This window comes from Acomys russatus, chromosome 5, assembly GCF_903995435.1.
Source record: "Acomys russatus chromosome 5, mAcoRus1.1, whole genome shotgun sequence".
NCBI classification, from domain to species: Eukaryota; Metazoa; Chordata; class Mammalia; order Rodentia; family Muridae; genus Acomys; species Acomys russatus.
Genome location: NC_067141.1, coordinates 24,311,103 through 24,329,047, shown reverse-complemented (window position 1 = coordinate 24,329,047; position 17,945 = coordinate 24,311,103). Strand labels below are relative to the sequence as shown.

The 17,945-nt window shown below is 49.3% G+C and overlaps 1 protein-coding gene across 5 annotated transcripts in view; it reads right to left on the bottom strand.

Moving 5' to 3' along the window:
• Shank2 (SH3 and multiple ankyrin repeat domains 2) overlaps positions 1–17,945 on the bottom strand; it is a 433,328-nt gene that overhangs the window by 342,724 nt on the left and 72,659 nt on the right. For all 5 annotated transcript variants that reach the window (XM_051145729.1, XM_051145730.1, XM_051145731.1 and 2 more), the window contains exons 8-9: positions 11,552–11,668; positions 1,263–1,340 (exon numbers count right to left, since the gene is read on the bottom strand). In XM_051145729.1, the coding sequence (XP_051001686.1) occupies positions 1,263–1,340; positions 11,552–11,668 (195 nt within the window). The remainder of the gene's footprint in view (positions 1–1,262; positions 1,341–11,551; positions 11,669–17,945) is intronic.

Here is a 17,945-nt window from a genome sequence, read left to right as displayed (position 1 = left end):
CGGCAAACCACAGCTTCTAGAACCATGATATCACCCCGGGGCCAAGTGGCTATCACCCCTGGCCAGTCCCTCAACTAAGCAGTTGCTCAAGAAAAGGATGAGTTCTGGTGCCCCATATTTGACCACGTCCCCTGGATGGGGAGGCCTGGTGGCACTCAGAGGAAGGATAGCAGGCCATCAAGAAGAGACTTGATATCCTATGAGCATATACAGGGGGAGGAGGTCCCCCTCAGTCACAGTCATAGGGGAGGCGAGTAAGGGGAAAATGGGAGGGAGGGAGGAATGGGAGGATACAAGGGATGGTATAACAATCGAGATGTAATAGGAATAAATTAATAAAATATATTTTTTAAAAAACAGGGTGAGTGCAGGAATTACAGAGTTCCTGGTCACCAACAAAGGGCTTGACCCTCTGATCCCACACAACAGCAACAACAACAACAACAACAACAACAACACCCTTTTATCTGTCCTCCTGCATTGCTCAGCTTGGGAACCTGGCCTTAAGCTTCCTATGAAGGCAGCCACTCCACAGTGGGGTATGTTAGGAGACGTGTGAACATCAAATGTCACCCTCAACTGAAGAAGTCAAGCCCATAGAGTCACGCCCATAGTCCCTTTGTATGAACTGTCTAGAAGAGGCAGAGAGCAGATGAATGGCTGCCTAGGAGGTGAGGAAGGGGCTGGGAGTGCTAGTTTAATGGGAACATGACCTCCTTTTGGGGTGAGAGTAGAGTTCTTAACCAGATGGTAGTAATGGCGGAGCAACACTCTGGATGCCCTTAAAGTCCCTAAATTGGTTTTGTCAAATCTTTTTAAATGTTTAAGACATTAACTTTTGTGTCCTATGCATTTTCCCTAATCTATTAGCAATTATGAACTAATTTGCATGTTCCCAGGAGGTCACAGGCCAAGGGCCAGTGGGGGTTGTTCTCCCTCCATTCTGGGATGGTGGAGAGGGGGGACACGAAAAGCGACAAGTTCACACTCTTTGAGATACACAGTTTAGTTAGCACTCTCCAACAGCTGCAGAATTCAAAGTGGTCTTACTTGATTGCCTTTCTAGAACCTTCACCGGAGATGGGTCTCTACATTTGGTTTAGAGGAAGCAGCCTGTGTGGACAGGCAAATAGAGCCACCGCAGCAGCGCTACAAAGCATGAATGCAATGCAGTCTCCTCCCGGGAGGCGCTGCGGCTGCAGTCATGGGCTCTGGGTAGCATCAAAGCTGCGGTCTGCCATGGCACAGTTAGTGACTTTTACCTGGAATGGTGTCTGGCTGTTGTAGTTTTTCAGCTCCTTGTTTCCACCTCGAAACAGCAGCACCCTGGCACAGCTGTCCTGCAAACAGAAAAGATGTCCATTTGTGAGACGGTGGCATGAGCTTTGTCTGAAGACAGGTGCTGTTAAGTCCAGGCTTAGGGGAAGCCTGGGGCCTGTACCTGAAAAGTTAAATCCCGGGAGAGCAAAGATAGCCTCGGGGTGGGAAAGTCGGTAAGGCATTTGCCATGTAAGCATGAGGGCCTGAGTTTGAGCCCCAGAACACACATAAAGCTGTCAGGTGCAGGGACTGGAGAGATGGCCCAAAGGTCAAGAGTGGGTGACGCTCTGGCAGAGGATCCAAGATGTTTCTCAGAAACCACATGGCTGCATAGAAACACTCATAGCTCCAGCTCTGGAGAATATGACACCCTCTTCTGGCCTCCATGGATACTGCGCTCACATGCATGTGTATGCATGTGTGCTCACATACAGAGACACACCCAATTGAAAAAATAAGTAAGTTTAAAAACAACAACAACAAACAAGTCTGGTGTATGGTGGCACATGTGTGTAATCTCAATGCTGAGGTGGCAGAGACAGTTACATTCGTGGAGTCCGTCCAAATTACTAAGTCTTAGGACAGTGAGAGGCCCTGTCATAAAAACCAAGACCCCGCCTCCCCCCGCCCTCCCCACCCCTCTCTCTCTCTCTCTCTCTCTCTCTCTCTCTCTCTCTCTCTCTCTCTCACACACACACACACACACACACAGAGAGAGAGAGAGACAGAGAGAGAGAGAGACAGAGAGAGACAGAGAGACAGAGACAGAGAGACAGAGACAGAGAGAGAGACACACACACACATAGTGGGTAAGTAAACGAGTCTAACCACTGTCAGGTGAGGCCCCACAATCACAGTGCTTTGGACAACAGCCTGGCAGAAGCTATCAAATTTTAAATCACATCTGCCCATGACCAAACCAGCCTACTCCTGACAGCGTTCTACAAATGTTCCATACACATCTATAAAACATGTGACAGGTGCCTGGAGGCAAGACACAGAAAGAAAGAGGAACTCTGGGGACAGTGCAGACATTCTGAAGCAGGGTCTGGGTATTCTAGAACATTCTGCATTTGGGCAGCTGACGGACCCACAAGGCAAATGGACAAAATGCAAACCTTCCTGGAAGGTAAAGCTCTAGACAGCAGGGGAACCAGGTTTCATTTGCTTTTTAAAAGCCTGACTGTCCAGGGAAGGAACAGAATCCAGGAAAGCACAGGAGTTCTTTCTCACAGCTCAGAATTGCATGTCTCAATGTCAGCAAAGGAGGGCATTTTAGACAGTTGTTTCTACAGTGAAAACGAGCCTCTATCCCTGGCTGTTTATTTGCACTTGAGGCCAACAGAGAAATCCCAAGGACTTTTTGAAAGTTCCCAGGAGGACTGTGTGGGTAAGGGTCTGGCAACAAAAAGACTAAGGGTAGGGCATGGAGAGATGGCTCTGTGGGTAAGAATACTTCCCAGCACCCATTTCAGGTTGCTAATACCTACCTATAACGCCAGCTCCAGGGGATTTGGCGCCCTCTGCTGTCCTTCACAGGTACCCACACCCACAGGCACATGCACCCAAACAAAATAAGATTCTACAAGAGACAGAGTAAAGCATCGATAGAGAAGAACTGACTACAGTCACATGGTCACTTAACGTGTTCCTAGATGACACAGTCATCATTTTACTCTCACAGAGTGAACGTAACACACTAAGATGCCTACCACATCCCTAGGTGATGTGCTCTTATGGGACCATGGTGGTGATGTCTTGGTCCTCGCCAAGCGGAGCTTCACTGTGGGCTGTGTGGCTGCCTGAGTAAATGGATGCTGTTAGGTGTTCAGAATTCTGAATTCTAGTTTGGAATAAATATTTGCATGAGTTAGTTTGGACCAGTGTGTGTCATTAAGTCACAGCTGGTCAGGCTCCTTGCCAAGCAGTTTCCTGTATGTCTGTACTCAGGGACGCCCAGCAGGCAGGTGTGCAGCACAGGACAGAGGCTCTGTCTATGATGGCTCCCTGTGGATAAGCAGGTGTTTCTCCCCCTGTGTCTGGCTGCATCGACCACTAAGTCCTCCCCAGGGAGCTGAGAGGAGATCCTCCTGTGGCCAACAGAACTGAAAAGGGTGTGTGTGTGTGTGTGTGTGTGTGTGTGTGTGTGTGTGTGTGTGTGTGTGTGTGTGTGTGTGTGTGTGTGTGTCCAAGCTCCCTTGACAGGAGCTGGGGACTGGGAGGGTGTGTCAGAAGAAGAAGGATGATGAGGGCTACAAGGACGAGAAGCCACAGAAAGGCTGCCCTGGCCTGAGTCCAAACATTAGCCATCTTTAACTTGCCCCCACTGTGGCCCTGTCTTCTACAACGTCAATCTTCAGGGCAATGATGCCACTCACAATCCAGCCAGAGTGAAGAGAATGTTGGGGCAAGAGGAAAGGCAACAGAAAGAGAGGAGAGGAAAGTGTGCCAGCCCAAGTGGGAAAGCAGGTGGGCCCTACCTAGGGACAGCACACAGCAGCCGGAAGGAGTGTGAGGGGAAGCCTGGCCACGGGTTTCGCATTGACATTGAGTAGGCTCTATGCACCACACAACCTCACCCACAAAAGCACCACAGAGCCCTGATTTCACAATCAGAACTCCCATGGGGAAGCATGGGCAATGCCTCCCAAGCTCCTGCAGCCCTTCCAAACGTACCTAAATCTCATCGACATGCCTACAGAATGTCTGGGGATAAACCCTCCCTGCACGGGCCTGTCATCCATGCCCACTCAGGGTTCCTTCTCAGAAGGAGTCCAGATAACCCTTCTACTCACCCACAAAGGGGCCGTTACCATAGCCCAGAGGAACTCACCCCCCCCCCCCAAGCCTGACTCATCCTTGCGATGGTGGCCAGGAGGCAAAGCAGAGTTCTGGCACAGCAGCTCTGAGTGTTTACCTAACATTCCAGGTGGGCAGGCCAATGGTCTAGTTAAGGGACAACACCTAGGAAGGAGGAGCCATCCCTATGAAGATCATCCCTATGAAGAAGGGGATACCCCAAGAAAGGAGGATTACCCGCTAGGAAGGAGGGATGACCCCTAGAAAGAGGAGAACACTCCTCTTGGGAAAGTAGATTCATCTTAAGCCATGATAAAGAGATGGAAGGGATAACTATTTCTTTAATGAGATACTGTACTTTCCCTTCCCAGAATTCCCTCTGCCTAGCACAGTCCCTACAATCCTCCATGAGATTCTGCTGAGTCTGCTCTCCTTTCTGAGGCAGGCCTCAAAAAGACACAGCTTTCCCTTTTTTCTTCTTTTCTGTCTCTTTCTTTTGGACGCTCGCCAGAGCCCAAGGATGCTTTTGGGGGTCGGGTTATACATTATACTCTCTTACTCTTTGCTCTCCACCATGAAGCTGCTTGTCCTCCACGCACGGCTTTTCCCCTTTTCGCTTCCTTTTTCCCTCAGGCAACTGCTGGGGTTCACAGCTTGACTGCCCTGGGGATTTTCTTCAAAACGCTAATAAAAGCTTCCACTTGAGACTGTTCCTACATTAATGGAATTAAGAACTCCAAGAGGGGGCCCTGACTTCTCTGATACCACAGGGAAAACCTGGCAGGACTCCCCCAAATTCTTACTTAACAGTTCAGTCAGTTGGCCACTTCAGAACTAAAGGGCCAGGGGCTTTGTAGCTTACTAACAGTTATACGCACATGAATACATACGTGTGTGTGCATGCATGCACCTGTGTGCACATGCCTGTGCAAGCATCCTGCTGGGGTGACAAGAGGTCATGCCACAGGAAGGAAAGGAAGTACATGGAATGCTTTTGCTTCAGTTGCGTAAGAAGAAGGGAAGTGAAGGGCTGGGTGAGAAAACAGGGCACTCTGCAGCTTCAAGAGCTGGAGAGATGGCTCAGAGGTTAAAGGCACCGACTGCTCCTTCAGAGGTCCTGACTTCAATCCCCAGCAACCACATGGTGACTCACAACCATCTATAATGTGATCTGATGCTCTCTTCTGGCCTACAGGTGTACATGCAGGCAGAGCACTGTATATGTTATAATAAATAAATAAGTATTTTTTAAAAAGAGGGTGAGGAAGGCTCCAAGGCATTAATGCAGACTTAACTGTCCCCCTTCACTCCCGTGGATGGCTTGAGTCTTTTCTGGCAGGTCTCTATCCTTAAGAAAAAAAAATCAATGAAGTATGAATGCATAAGCAATTTGTGTTCATCTTCTAAGGATCATTTCACTGCCAGTTTTTCTCTTAGTGCAAATTTTCAGAGACATTTAAAAAAAGATATGTAGTTTTCCTAAGGGGAGTCACTCCAAGGCCACCATGCACTCAGCCATGGGCCCTGTGACTCTGGCTCCATAATCTGTGGGAGTCGTACTATCCTGTCTACTTTGCAGGTGAAGGGACAGACTGAGAAATCACAGTCATTCATGCATGTGCAGAGTGGACAAGCTGATGACCATGCCAGTCCCTGGGGACACAGAATCAAAGTATAGGGTCAGGGTCCCTGTGAGCTTGGGACAGGTGAGAGTTAGGAGGTCAAGAAGCATTCAGCTCATGGTGGGCAGGGCATGTCAGATGGTGACGAGGCAAGCGGTCAATAGGCTGCTGTGACAAGAAGAGAAGCTGTGGTCACAAGTGGCAGGACCTCCACCGACACACAAACGCAAAGATAGCGCAGAAGCAGCCAGGTGTGAGGGAATCACGGGCTGGCGCTGTGGGCAGATCTCAGAGACTTGCAAGAGAAGTCAATTTACAGTGATAGGGTGAGCTTGGAAAGCTAATACTGTGGTCCTGGGAGGAGTATCAGAGGCCTTCATGAGGATGGAGTGATGGGACAGCTGGGGATGGGTCAATAGGGGACACACCTGGACAAGCAGAATGGGAGTCATCTGAAGCTCAGCCTCAAGCTCCAGAGAAAAGGATGCTAGTTCCAGAGCAGGGAGGTGCATAGAGACTGGGTCTCTGAAGAGGCCAGCTGGTGGAGACATCAGGTGAGTGGGTGCCACCACTATGAGATATTGGAGGATACTGACGGAGAGCGGTCTACATTCTAGAAGGCGCCAAAGTCAATGGGTAGGCAAAGTTGACGTCACCGAAGGACAGAAGCTGGGTATGAGAAGCTGAATATGAGGCATAGATGCCAGGAGATGCCATGGAGAAGTAGAGCTGAACAGGGACCAAGGCATGGTGAGGGAAATGCTACATGGATGGGACCTGTCTGGAAGGAATGCCAGAGGTCCGATGGACCATGTCAAGGAGACACATGACCATCAAAGCAGCTGGCATGGGCATGGGTAAGGTATGAGCTGGGGCATGTGCCCCCAGGGAGCTCAGACCACTTACTTTGCATGTTCCAGGGCACCAGGATTCTGCATTACCTGTACCACCTGAGCTCCATCCAGACCCCAAAGGCTGAGGGAAGTGGAATAGAAGTTGAACTTCACCACTTCTTTACTTGGATCTGCTGACCAGTATGACACCAGTCACAAGGCTCTCAGAGGAAAGACTGTGTGGATGCTGTCTGTCCTAGCCAGTTTTAACTGACAATTTGACACAGCCTAGAGTCAGCTGAGAAAGGCGTCTCAGTTGAAAGACTGTCCAGATCAGATTGGTCTATAGTAGTATCTGTGGGTGACTGTCTTGATTGTTAATTAATATAGGAAAAATCAGCCCACTGTGGGCAGTGCCATTCCCTAGGCAGGTGGTCCTGGGCTATAAGAAAGGTGGCTAAGCACAAGCCTGAGGGAGCGAGCAAGCAGCATTCCTCCATAGTTTCTGCTTCAAGTGCCTATGCTGACTTCTCTCAATGATGAACTGTGTAAGCCAAATAAACCCATTCCTCCCCAAGGTGCATTTGGTTGAAGTGCTTTATTACAGCAACAAACAGCAGTCCATTCTAAGAGACCCATGGCCATGATGCCTATGGGGATGATGGCCCTCAGATGGCCCCAGGGAAGCAGCCACACAGTGGACACATGCCCCATGAGAAACCAGCAAGGCACAGAGACACACAGTGAAAACACTCCCCTCCATACACACAAGAGGCACATTACCAAGAGTAAGAGTGCATATTTGTGTGCTTGTGTATATGTGCACATGTGTGCATGCATATGTGTATGTGTGTGTTTATGTGTGTGTGTGTGTGTGTGTTTATCTTCTAGACAAACAGGCTGCTCTAGTAACCTTTGATATTTAAGCTTTCTCTGATCCCTCATTATCCAGGGTGTTGCTTTCTCCCTTGGGAGCTCTTGGGAAGCCAGTGTGAGGCGAGAGAGCCCAAAGATTAGAATCAATTTGCTGCTTACAATCAAAGCCCTAATTAGTTGATTGCATGAGAGGAAAGAGAATATTCTGATCACAGCGTGTTTTATTAGAAGTGTCCTGATGAAACTGATAAAGCACACATAGCCTTCTACACACCCGGGCTTTAAAGAGTGCCTCATTAAGTACAATCATTATCAGTAGTAGCATCCCCGCATCATTACTGCCACCATCACCATCACTATGATCATCACCATGGTCATCACTAACTTTGCCATTATCATCACCATCATCATGAACTTTATATCACCATCATCATCACCATTAGCATTACCACCATCATCACCATCACTCCCACTATCTTCACCATAATTGCATCTTAATCACTATAATTACCATCACTACCATCACCTCATCATCAACAGTCCCAGCACCACTAGCATCGCCACCAGCATCTCCATGAACATCATCTTCAACACCACAGTCACCATCACTATCTTCAATAACCACCATTACAGCCTGGAGTTGCTGAGTCCTCACCCTTTGCCAGGCATCACAGATGTTTGGTTTCTACATCAGCTTCTTAGCAACTCTGGACCCAGAAAAGATTCAGGCTGCCCAACCACCTCCCAGGTCCCAGTTTACGCCCAGCAGAGGCTTCCTCATCACTACTCCGTGTCCCTGAGGCCATGTCTCTCCTTGCCCTGAATCCTGCCCTTGTGAATTCTGTCCCTCCTTGGGGCACATCCTGAGCCTGTGAGGTATGGCGCCACTTCCTGTGTAATGTTGCTGGTGTGGTTTCTGTCATCCACAACCAAGCCTGTGCAGCCACGTATATCACCTGTCAGTAGACAAGGGGCCATGGGCATAGATGCCAGCAAGGTGGTGACACAGAGAGGAGAGACTGAAGGTTATCCATTTGCAATGCAAAGGCTGAGTTTTCCTTCACTCTTGTGACAGCCCCCATGAGCTCGAGGAAGCCGGTCAAGACTGTGGTCCTCAGAGCTGTGTTGAAACATCCTCACTCACAGAATTCAGACACAACTCCAAGATGGGGAAGGGCTGAGAGTAGACTGCAGACCTCCTACCATCCAGAAGAGGACAGATTCAGGTACACTCACTGACATCCCAGTTTGTCACGGTGTCATGAGGCTGTGTGGCCAATAACGCCAGAACCTATGAATCAACACAGCATCCCTAGAGGTGACACAAGACAGGTAGCTACTAGGATAAATATGTCCTAGGCTGCAGAGAACAGGCACATTGTCTGAAGCTGGGCAGCAGCAGGCTACCCTCATGAAGGGACAGCTTTGGGGAGGGGGTAACTCGCCCCTGTCTCACTCAGGCTCACTAGCCTGTAGGATGGAAGTCACCCAGCCCTGGGAGGAGCAAATCTATAAATGAGGCGGGAGAAAAAGACAGTGTAGCTTTCTACTCCAAAGATGGCCAACACCCCTCCTCCACATCCCTACCCCCGCTCCACCCCCCCACCTACTGAACAAATAGCTTTCTTGCAGCACAGTCACTCCCCATGACCTGTCACTATACTATGGTTGCTCATCTGATATGTGACTAGAGGGTCCAGGCAGTGACCAAACGAGCCTCAGAAAGTCAGCTACCTCTATTCTGACAGTATATGGGAGGAAGATTTTCCTGGGAGCTCTAGCTATCTGGGGACCCTCCTAGGGAAGGAGACAGCTCTGGGGGAGAACCCCAGTCTCCTATACAGAAGAGAACACAGACTACCTAATAAATTCTGCAGCCTCACTTTTAAAGACCATCATGCCCACAATTATTTTAAGTGACAGAAACTGTGGTTTCATATATATATATATATATATAGTGTGTGTGTGTGTGTGATTAAAATATACTTGAAATACACTGAGTGAAATTAAGCCATGTTTTCCCATCACAGGCAATCATTACAAAGCAGATGTCGGTGCAGATGTTTTCCTAGGCTCAGCCAAGCCTCATGTTGTGTTTTCTAAGGCAGCTGAGCATTCATTCCCATGCCTAACAAGGGATCCCCCATCTGAGCTCCACGATGGACCTGGGGCGACTGTGAATATGCTCTGCGCGCAAGCCAGGATGACTGCAAGACACCCCTGCTGACACACCGAGCATAGTCATGACAGTAACCCGCAGAGCTGACACCCACAGATTCTATAAGGTCAAGAGAGGGCTTGTCTGGGTGTGGATCACGTGGATGAAGGTCTTGAAGAGTTTGTAGGAGTTTTCAAGGGTGAAAAATCCAGGAAAGTTACTGGCTTAAAGCAGAGTGGACTTGTGATCAGTCATTAGGGTTTGGTGACAAATTTGGATGTGGGCTAAGGCTTGAGCTGTCACCTAGAGTCATTGTCAGTGATGGGACAGAATTATGGCTTTGAGAACTCAGTGTTCACGGGGGGGGGGGGTTGGGGGGGCAGGGCTAGTCCCCAGGGTATATTCCGTAAAGCCTCACCACTGAGATCCCTCCACCCTGCAAGAGGGAGAATCTTTTCCCAGTCCCTCTGCCGGGTTGCCTGGGGTCATCCCATCTGCGGGTCACTAGTCTTAGACCTGAGGTCTCAGGAACTCAGCGAAAAGAAAGGAAAAAGTAAGGTCTTCAGAGGGGGGGAGGGGGAGTTGTCCTATGTCAACCTGACCTTGAGTACAGAGGACATCGGTACCCTTCCTGCTCGCCGAAGCAGACCCTGCCGTCCACCCACATCCTTTGAGCAGCGCTGTTCTCAGTCCTTCCGTGGGGTACCGATCTCTCGTGTCTCCACATCCGGCTCAGGGTACTCATGGTCCGGGATCCAGCCATTATGATGGCTCCCTCCCAGACAGCAGGGACCATGTGCCCCAGCATATAGAGCTTGCAGAACACACTGACCACCAGGGTCTGACACCAAAGCGTGGAGGAGGGGTGCGGCGCATCAGTGTGTCATTTGCCTTGAGCTCTTCTTAGGAGTTTGTCCCCACGGAGACTGCAAACTGAGTCTGGAGACTGAGTGTGTGCAACTGGGTTCATGACAACACAAATCCACAACAGTCAAAGGCGGAACAGAACAAGCGCCATCTTCAGCCACAGGAGGGCAGGTGGGCAAAAGTGCCCAGCCCTCAGTGGCGTGGGAACAAGCATCAGAAGGAGTGTCTGGCACTCACTTACCACAGGTTAGACCATGAGAACATGATGCTGAGTGGAAGAAGCTGGGCATGGGCGGCCAGCTCCTGCAAAAAATCCTAGTCTTGGGAGGCCCATAGAGTCCTCAGACCCAGAGGAAAAGCAGGATGGGGACACTGGGGAGGGGTTGCAGGGCGGAGGTGAGTATTTCCTGGGGACAGAGATTCAGTCTGGGAAGATGAAAAGTTCTGGTAAATAGCTCTACAACATCATAAACATGCTGAACGCCAAAGAATGGCGCGCCTCAGTGTTCATAAGAGTCGTGTTTGTTATGCGCACTTAACGATAAGTGAAGCAGCCTGGGCATGGTGGCACACTCCCTTAATCCCAGCACTTGGGAGGCAGAGGCAGGCAGATCGCTGTGAGTTCGAGGCCAGCCTGGTCTACAAAGAGAATTCCAGGGCTATTACACAGAGAAACCCTGTCTTGAAAAACAACAACAACAACAAAAGCCCAAAACAAACAACTAACTAACTAACTAACTAACTAACTAACTAACATGCCCAGAAGTTGAAAGGAGTATGGAAGAGGTTACCCAGGTGCCAAGCTCTGGGGTCAAGCAAAGTTGTCACTCAGCCAAGGGAACAGGAGGTTCCTCCTGTGTCTTCCAGACAATGAGCAGCCTGGGTCACTGGCATTCCACAGGGCTGACTGTAGCTCTGGGGAATGTGACCTGGGGGTGCTCACAGCTTCGCCAGTCTCTGGCTCCCACTAAGGCAGCTGGTGAGGGAGGGTCACAGAGGCAAGACACACAGGGCAGCCCTTCCATCCGTGCCCAGTGCACCCCAGGGTTAGGGTGAAGGATGTGCATGCCACTGACCTGATTGTAGAGGGCGCAGATATGCAGGGCTGTGTTCCCTGAGGCATTCTGTGCACTCATGTCCGCGCCATAGAAGAGGAGATGTTCCAGATGCTGGACGTGGCCGTACCTGCAGGCCTGAGACAAGAGACTGAGTGAGACTTTGGTGCCCCCTGCTGGCCAGTCTTGAAACAGAGACCCTAGTGCCCCCTGTTGCCTGGGCCTGAGACACAGAGGTTGCATGAGACCCTAGCGCCCCCTACTGGCTGGACCTAAGACACAGATGTTGGGTGAGACTTGGTACCTAAGGTTGCCCAGGCCAGAGGCCTATGCCCAGCACCTACCACTCATTTAAAAGCATGGCAGGGCCTCTGGCCGACTTCACCCCACCCAGCCTTGTAGACTGAGGCCCATGGACATTACACACTTTCACACCAAGGATTGAGGAGGCCCCAAGCTAAGGATGGAGAGAGAGAGAACCCCTGACAAGTTGGGAACCTGTATTCTGCTCTTGGGCAAGAGGTCTGGAAGGGGCCCCAGAGTTCTTTCCACACAGATACAGAGAATCACACTGTCCAAAAGACAAATAGGTCTTTCCCTGATACGGGTGCTGAGCCCCGTGAAGTACAGATCAGGATGCTCAGCCCTGCGTTACTGGTCCATGCTCCCAGGCAGGAAACTATTATGCATGGCTGTGGCGATGCTTAAAGCCCCATCCCTGCATTGTGTACAAGGAGACCTGAACTTGTCCTTCCACGTGCAAGCACAATCTTTAAGTGCAATCTAATCTTCCAGATGAGGCAGGGCCCAGGGTAGGTCCTCCTAGGGGTTGACACAGTGATTATATCCCAGGTAGCTCTGAGGCCAAACATACTTGGACTGTCCATTAGCTTGCCCTTCACCTCCAAGCTCATGGATGTCCTTGTCATTGAGTGCAAGCAGTGTCCCTCTCACATGTCTGTATGAGTCACAGAGGACAAGGACATCAAAGATCACATGATACTGGGCCCTGAAAATAGGTACAGCACCCCATCCCAGTTCAAAGGGGCAGGGAGGTCCCTGCACAGGTGACCGGGCACCTCTGCCAGGCAGACATCACAGAGGGGAGGCAGGTCTGCCACACCAAGGACAAACCATTGTGGATGACGACGCTGGCCCTGGATCAACAGACTAAGCGTCTGATCACTGCACAGGGAACACTTTACCTCAGCAGGGTCAATGAGAGCAAGAGCCACTTTGCAAAGAGGACAGGGAGAAGTAGACCGTGGCTGTTAAAAGCATCTGAGAAACATCCATTTATAGTGCCATGCCCCCATAACACTCTCTCATTGTTGGCTAGATAGATCTGACAGGAGACACTGCTGTCCAGCCTGCCTGCCTGGTGGCCCAACTTCACTCAAGCACCTGCCTCATCCCTTCAACTGCTTGCCCAGCGCTTGTTGGGTCAGATGGCCCAGGTGCACATGCACCTGGTCCTGCGGAAGGATGCCTCCACAGGTGGCACTTCCATCACTGCAGGCCAGGCTCCGGGAGGAATCTCAGAGCCCAGCAGGCTCAGGGAGCCTGAATGGCTGTCAGGACTTCTAGAAAGGTTACCTCCTTTACATCTGCTAGAGCTATCTTACCTAGGGAATCAGGGAGGTGGCACACCACCTTTAATCTCAGCACTTGGGAGGCAGAGCAGGTGGATCTATGTGAGCTCAGAGGCCAGTCTAGTCTACAGTGCCAGTTTTAGGGCAGCCAGCGCTGCACAGAGAAACCCTATCTTGAAAAACAACAACAAAACAAAACAACCCAAGGGAGACAAAAGGAGGCAGGGAGGCCAAGGAGTAATCTGGGGAACCTTGCTGGGACTCCTCTGAGCTAGACCACCCTCCAAGCTGCCCCTAGGGCTTTCCAGAGACATTAAAACAAGGCCTAATCCCTCTGCTTGCTTCAACCAGTTTGAGATGGGAATTTTGCTCCTTAAACTGAAGACACAATTTGGCTAATCAGCTCTCCTCGAAGGCTTTGCAGAGACAGCGTTTTTGTAGCAGCTTAATTTAATTGCTCTCTAGTCAGTAAAGAGGACTCGGCTACTACAGGCTCACCGAGCAATTAATCCAGACTCATTACCCCTCCCTCAAGTAGTCTGAATTCAGGAGGTTTGAAGTTGCATTCCCAGGATCCCATTCTTGCCAAGGGTCAAAATGCAATGGGCACTGAAAGAGGAAACAGAAGTACGGAATGCGAGCAGCCCAGGGCAAGCATCCCCAAGGGCCCCCTTTGTGTGTTTCTTCCATTTGCCTGCTTACTGTTTAGAAACAAATAAAAATCAGACAACGCAGAACAGAACAGAGCCAGAGAACAGACACCCATAACCATGGGATATTCATTCTGCCAAGCACTTGGTTAAAGCATCTCCTGTGCTAGCTCCTCCCCTTCTTAATCCCTGGTTGCAGAAGGTAGAGCCTGCTGGTGGAGATGCGGGAATGTGGGTAGGGAGGGTAGTAGATGGCTCAGCGACCATGTGCAGGCAGCTTAGCAAACAGGTGCATGGGCGAGGAACTCGGGTTGGCTTCTCTATGCTGAAGAGATTAGCTAACATACAACTCAGAGGAAAGCCAGAGCCCTGTGGTGCTGGCTTGGTATGGGGATTGATTAATTAACTTTATGTGTGCTGGTGTTTTCATGTATGTCTGTGCACTATATGCATGCAGTACCTGAGGAGGCCAGAAGAGGGCATCTGATCTCCTGGAACAATGAAGAACCAACCTGCTTCTATTTTAGGTTTAAAAGCTATCTTATAGTAAAGACAGACTAGGCTTACTCCTGTTTATGATTAAACTTCTGTTTCTCAAGAATTAGGCTATGCCCTGCCTGTAACCTTAACTACAAGTGGTTCTGTACTGCTTGTTCCAGGAAATAGCAACCACGTCTTTGCTTCAAAAGTTAATAACCATCTTGTGATGCTATCTTTGTTTCCAAATGGTTGTTATGATCACCTTGTAATCATGTCTTTGCTTCAGGAGGTCATTAGGACTAACTTGCTATGCTTATGTTCTATTCCTGTAACCCTACCTATTTCCCCCCCCCACCAAATCTCCCATTTGGAAACCCCCTACTCCTAAGCTATAAAAGCCTTGTCTTCCTCACATTCAATGCTTACCTCTCAAACCCCACCTTAGGAGAAGGCAGCTTGTGAACACAAATTTTAAAAGCCCACTTTAATTACTTTGGCCATGATGACTTGGGTCAGTGGCCTTTCTCCTCCCATCCTTGGGATTAACAACTGGAGCTACAGACAGTTGTGAGCCACCATGTGGATGCCGGCAATCGAACCCAGGTCCTTTAGAAAAGCAGCCAGTGATCTTAATTACTGAACCATCTCCCCATCCCCTGGAGTATTGGCATGAACACAACTCTCTTTTGATTGGCTGATTGGAGCTAGAAGTCTCACTGTGTCACACTAGCTGGCCTGAAACTCCTTAAGTAGACCAGACTGGTCTTAAACTTGTGGTGGCTCCCTTGCCTCTGCTTTCCAAGTGCTAGAGACATGAGCCATCATGCCTGGACGAATGCACAATTCTTGACATACAGAGAAAGAAAGATGGATGAAGTGGGGACAGCTGGCCCTCTGAAGCTGTGGAGGCCATCAGCTACCAATCACAAATATTCAAGATAAACACCACATTTGTACTGAACATGCACAGACCTCTTTTTCTTGTCATTGTTAACCGAACAAAAGAGTAGAGCAACTATTTGTGCAGCATGTCCACTGTGTAGGGTCACAGATGGCAGTGGTGACTCAGAGGATAGGACGGGGACACAAATGTGCCTTGATATTATTTTACTTTGAGACATTGTGGTGATTTGAATGAGAATGCCCCCCGCCACGGGCTTGTATGTTTGAGTGCTTGGCCCCCAGTTGGCAGAAGTGCTTGGGAAGGCTTAGGAGGTGTGGCCTTGTTGGTGGAGGTGTGTCACTGAAGGCAGGCTTTGAGTTCCAAAAGACTCATGATGTTCCCAGTGCCTGTCTCTGACTCTCTGACTCTCTGTGTCTCTGTGTCTCTGTGTCTCTGTGTCTCTGTGTCTCTGTGTCTCTGTGTCTCTGTGTCTCTGTGTCTCTTCTCTCTCTCTCTCTTCTCTCTTCTCTCTTCTCTCTTCTCTCTTCTCTCTTCTCTCTTCTCTCTTCTCCTCTTCTCCCTCTCTTCTCTCTCCTCCCCCCCCTCCTCTCCTCTTTCCTCTCTCTCTCTTCTCTCTCGCATCTTCTCCCTTCTCTCTTCTGTCTCTCTCTCTCTCTCTCTCTCTCTCTGTCTCCTGCTTGCTTTTAGATCCAGATGTGCACTCTCAGCTCTTCCTGCCTCCATGCCTTCACTCTGCCATCATGGACTCTAACCTTCTGAAACTGTAAGTCCAGTTAAATGTGTTATTTTATAAGTCGCCATGGTCATGATGTTTTGTCCCAGCAGTAGAAAACAGGACAGACAAGGCTTTACTCTGTAGACCAGACTGACTTGGAACCCAAAGACAATCCCTGGCCTCAGCCTCCAAAATGTTGGGATAACAGGTGTGAGTCTCCATACCTGACCTTACCTTGTCAATTTTTGATAAAATATTTAAACATCACAGATTGAGACATCCTTGGGGTCAGAGAGAGAGGGATGGAAGAGAGGGAAGAAGGGAAGGAGAGAGAACATATGTGTGCATCTCTAACTCTGGCTAAGGAAGATGTGTTACCAGCAGTAGCCCAGGAGCCATGAACACACCCCACACCATGCTACATAGAGAGAGGTAAGGTCTTGAGGAAATGGTTAGTCCATGGCTGAGGCAGGAAAAAAGAGAGGAGGAGCCTGTGTTGTGTGGCAATTTCCTGAGTTGAGAGGTGAAACGCATAGTGAAAGTTTTGGTTTCTTTTATTTGTTTTTTGTTTGGTCTACATGTGGGAAGTGGGCATGTTTTTAGATATCCTTAGTTGAAAACAAACTCATGAGGGAGCACATGATCTTGGTCAGCTGAAAACAGACTCAGGAGAGGCACATGACCTTTGATTAATGGAAAACAGATCCATGAGAGGGCATGCGATTTTTTTTTTTTCTGAAAACAGACACATGAGAGGGCTTGTGAAGTTTAGAGAAAATATAGTTAGAACCCCACAGTCAGTGAGACAGTGCTTTTGCCTTGCCACACTTTTCGGTGGTTTACATCGCTTCACTTCTCGTGGTATTTTGGCTGAGTCTGACCGCTTCTGCTGACTGGTGCCAATTCGGCAGAGCCTGGCTGTTTCTGCTGGACTGTGCCGCCGCTACAGATTCCTGTTGCTGCTTGGTGTTTGCTATTGGACTAGACTGCTGGTATCCTGACAACGCAGGGTGGAATTGGCCCAAGGAACTATATCTAAAAAGGTCCATATCCCCTTCCCCTATTAATCTTTGTTCTCTCCTACCTCTGGCCAGTGAGTTGGAAGGGAGGTGGAAGCTTTTGAGAGCCCTATATAAAGTAGGTTTTTGAAAAAAAATCTAAGCTTACAGGAAAATCTAATCCTATAGAAGCTCCTTAAGACTCGGGAAGTTCTAAAGGGAGGTTCATTCAGAGGCAGGAGGCAGGCAATTCATAATTCTCAGGATGTCCCTGAAACTCACCCTGCCTCTCTAAAATCATATAAGCCAAGATGCTCTTGGACCAGCAGAGCTGCCTGGAAGAGACTCTCTGATCTGTCGAGCTGCTTGCAAACTGTGCAGGGAGTTCCAGGGTGCTAGCTTTCATGTTTGGGTGGCCTTAGGTAACATAGCTGCCTTTGAGTCATCCCTTCTCTTGTACTCTTAAAAGGAAATCCAATAAACTTAGGGTTCACTTAGTTGGACTTTGGTCCATTATTGGCTCCCTATCAGTTAGAGGTGAATAGATGCTTGTGACATGTCTCCCCAGGAGAAGCATCACACAATAGCCTGAGGTAATTGTGTGTCAGAAAAGGGCTGGATCTTGCCTTATGGGTACTTATAATCACCATGGAAAGCAACCTCTGGGCGCGCCTGTGAGAGAGTGTCTACAGCAAGTTTATTGAGGTGTAAACGTGGGCAGCACCATCCCATGGGTTGGGGTTCCAGACTGACTAGAAAGAAGAAAGTAAGCTGACCATGGTGCTCATCTCTCTCTGTTTCTCACAGTGGCTGCAATGTGACCAGCTGCCTCCCACACCTCTCACCATGCTTTCCCTGCCAGGACGGATGGAGCATGCCCCCAAACTATGAACCAAATAAACTTTTCTATCCTTAAAACTGCTTCTGCCAAAGGTGTTTTGTCACAGCAATAAGAAAAACAACGAAACAATGTTCAGATCTGTTCCAAAGGGACATCCAGGGGTCCAGGCAGAGGCGGGATGGCAGGTGTTATCTAACAGTATCTGCCAGAAAAGAGAAGCATGTGAGTTTGCCTT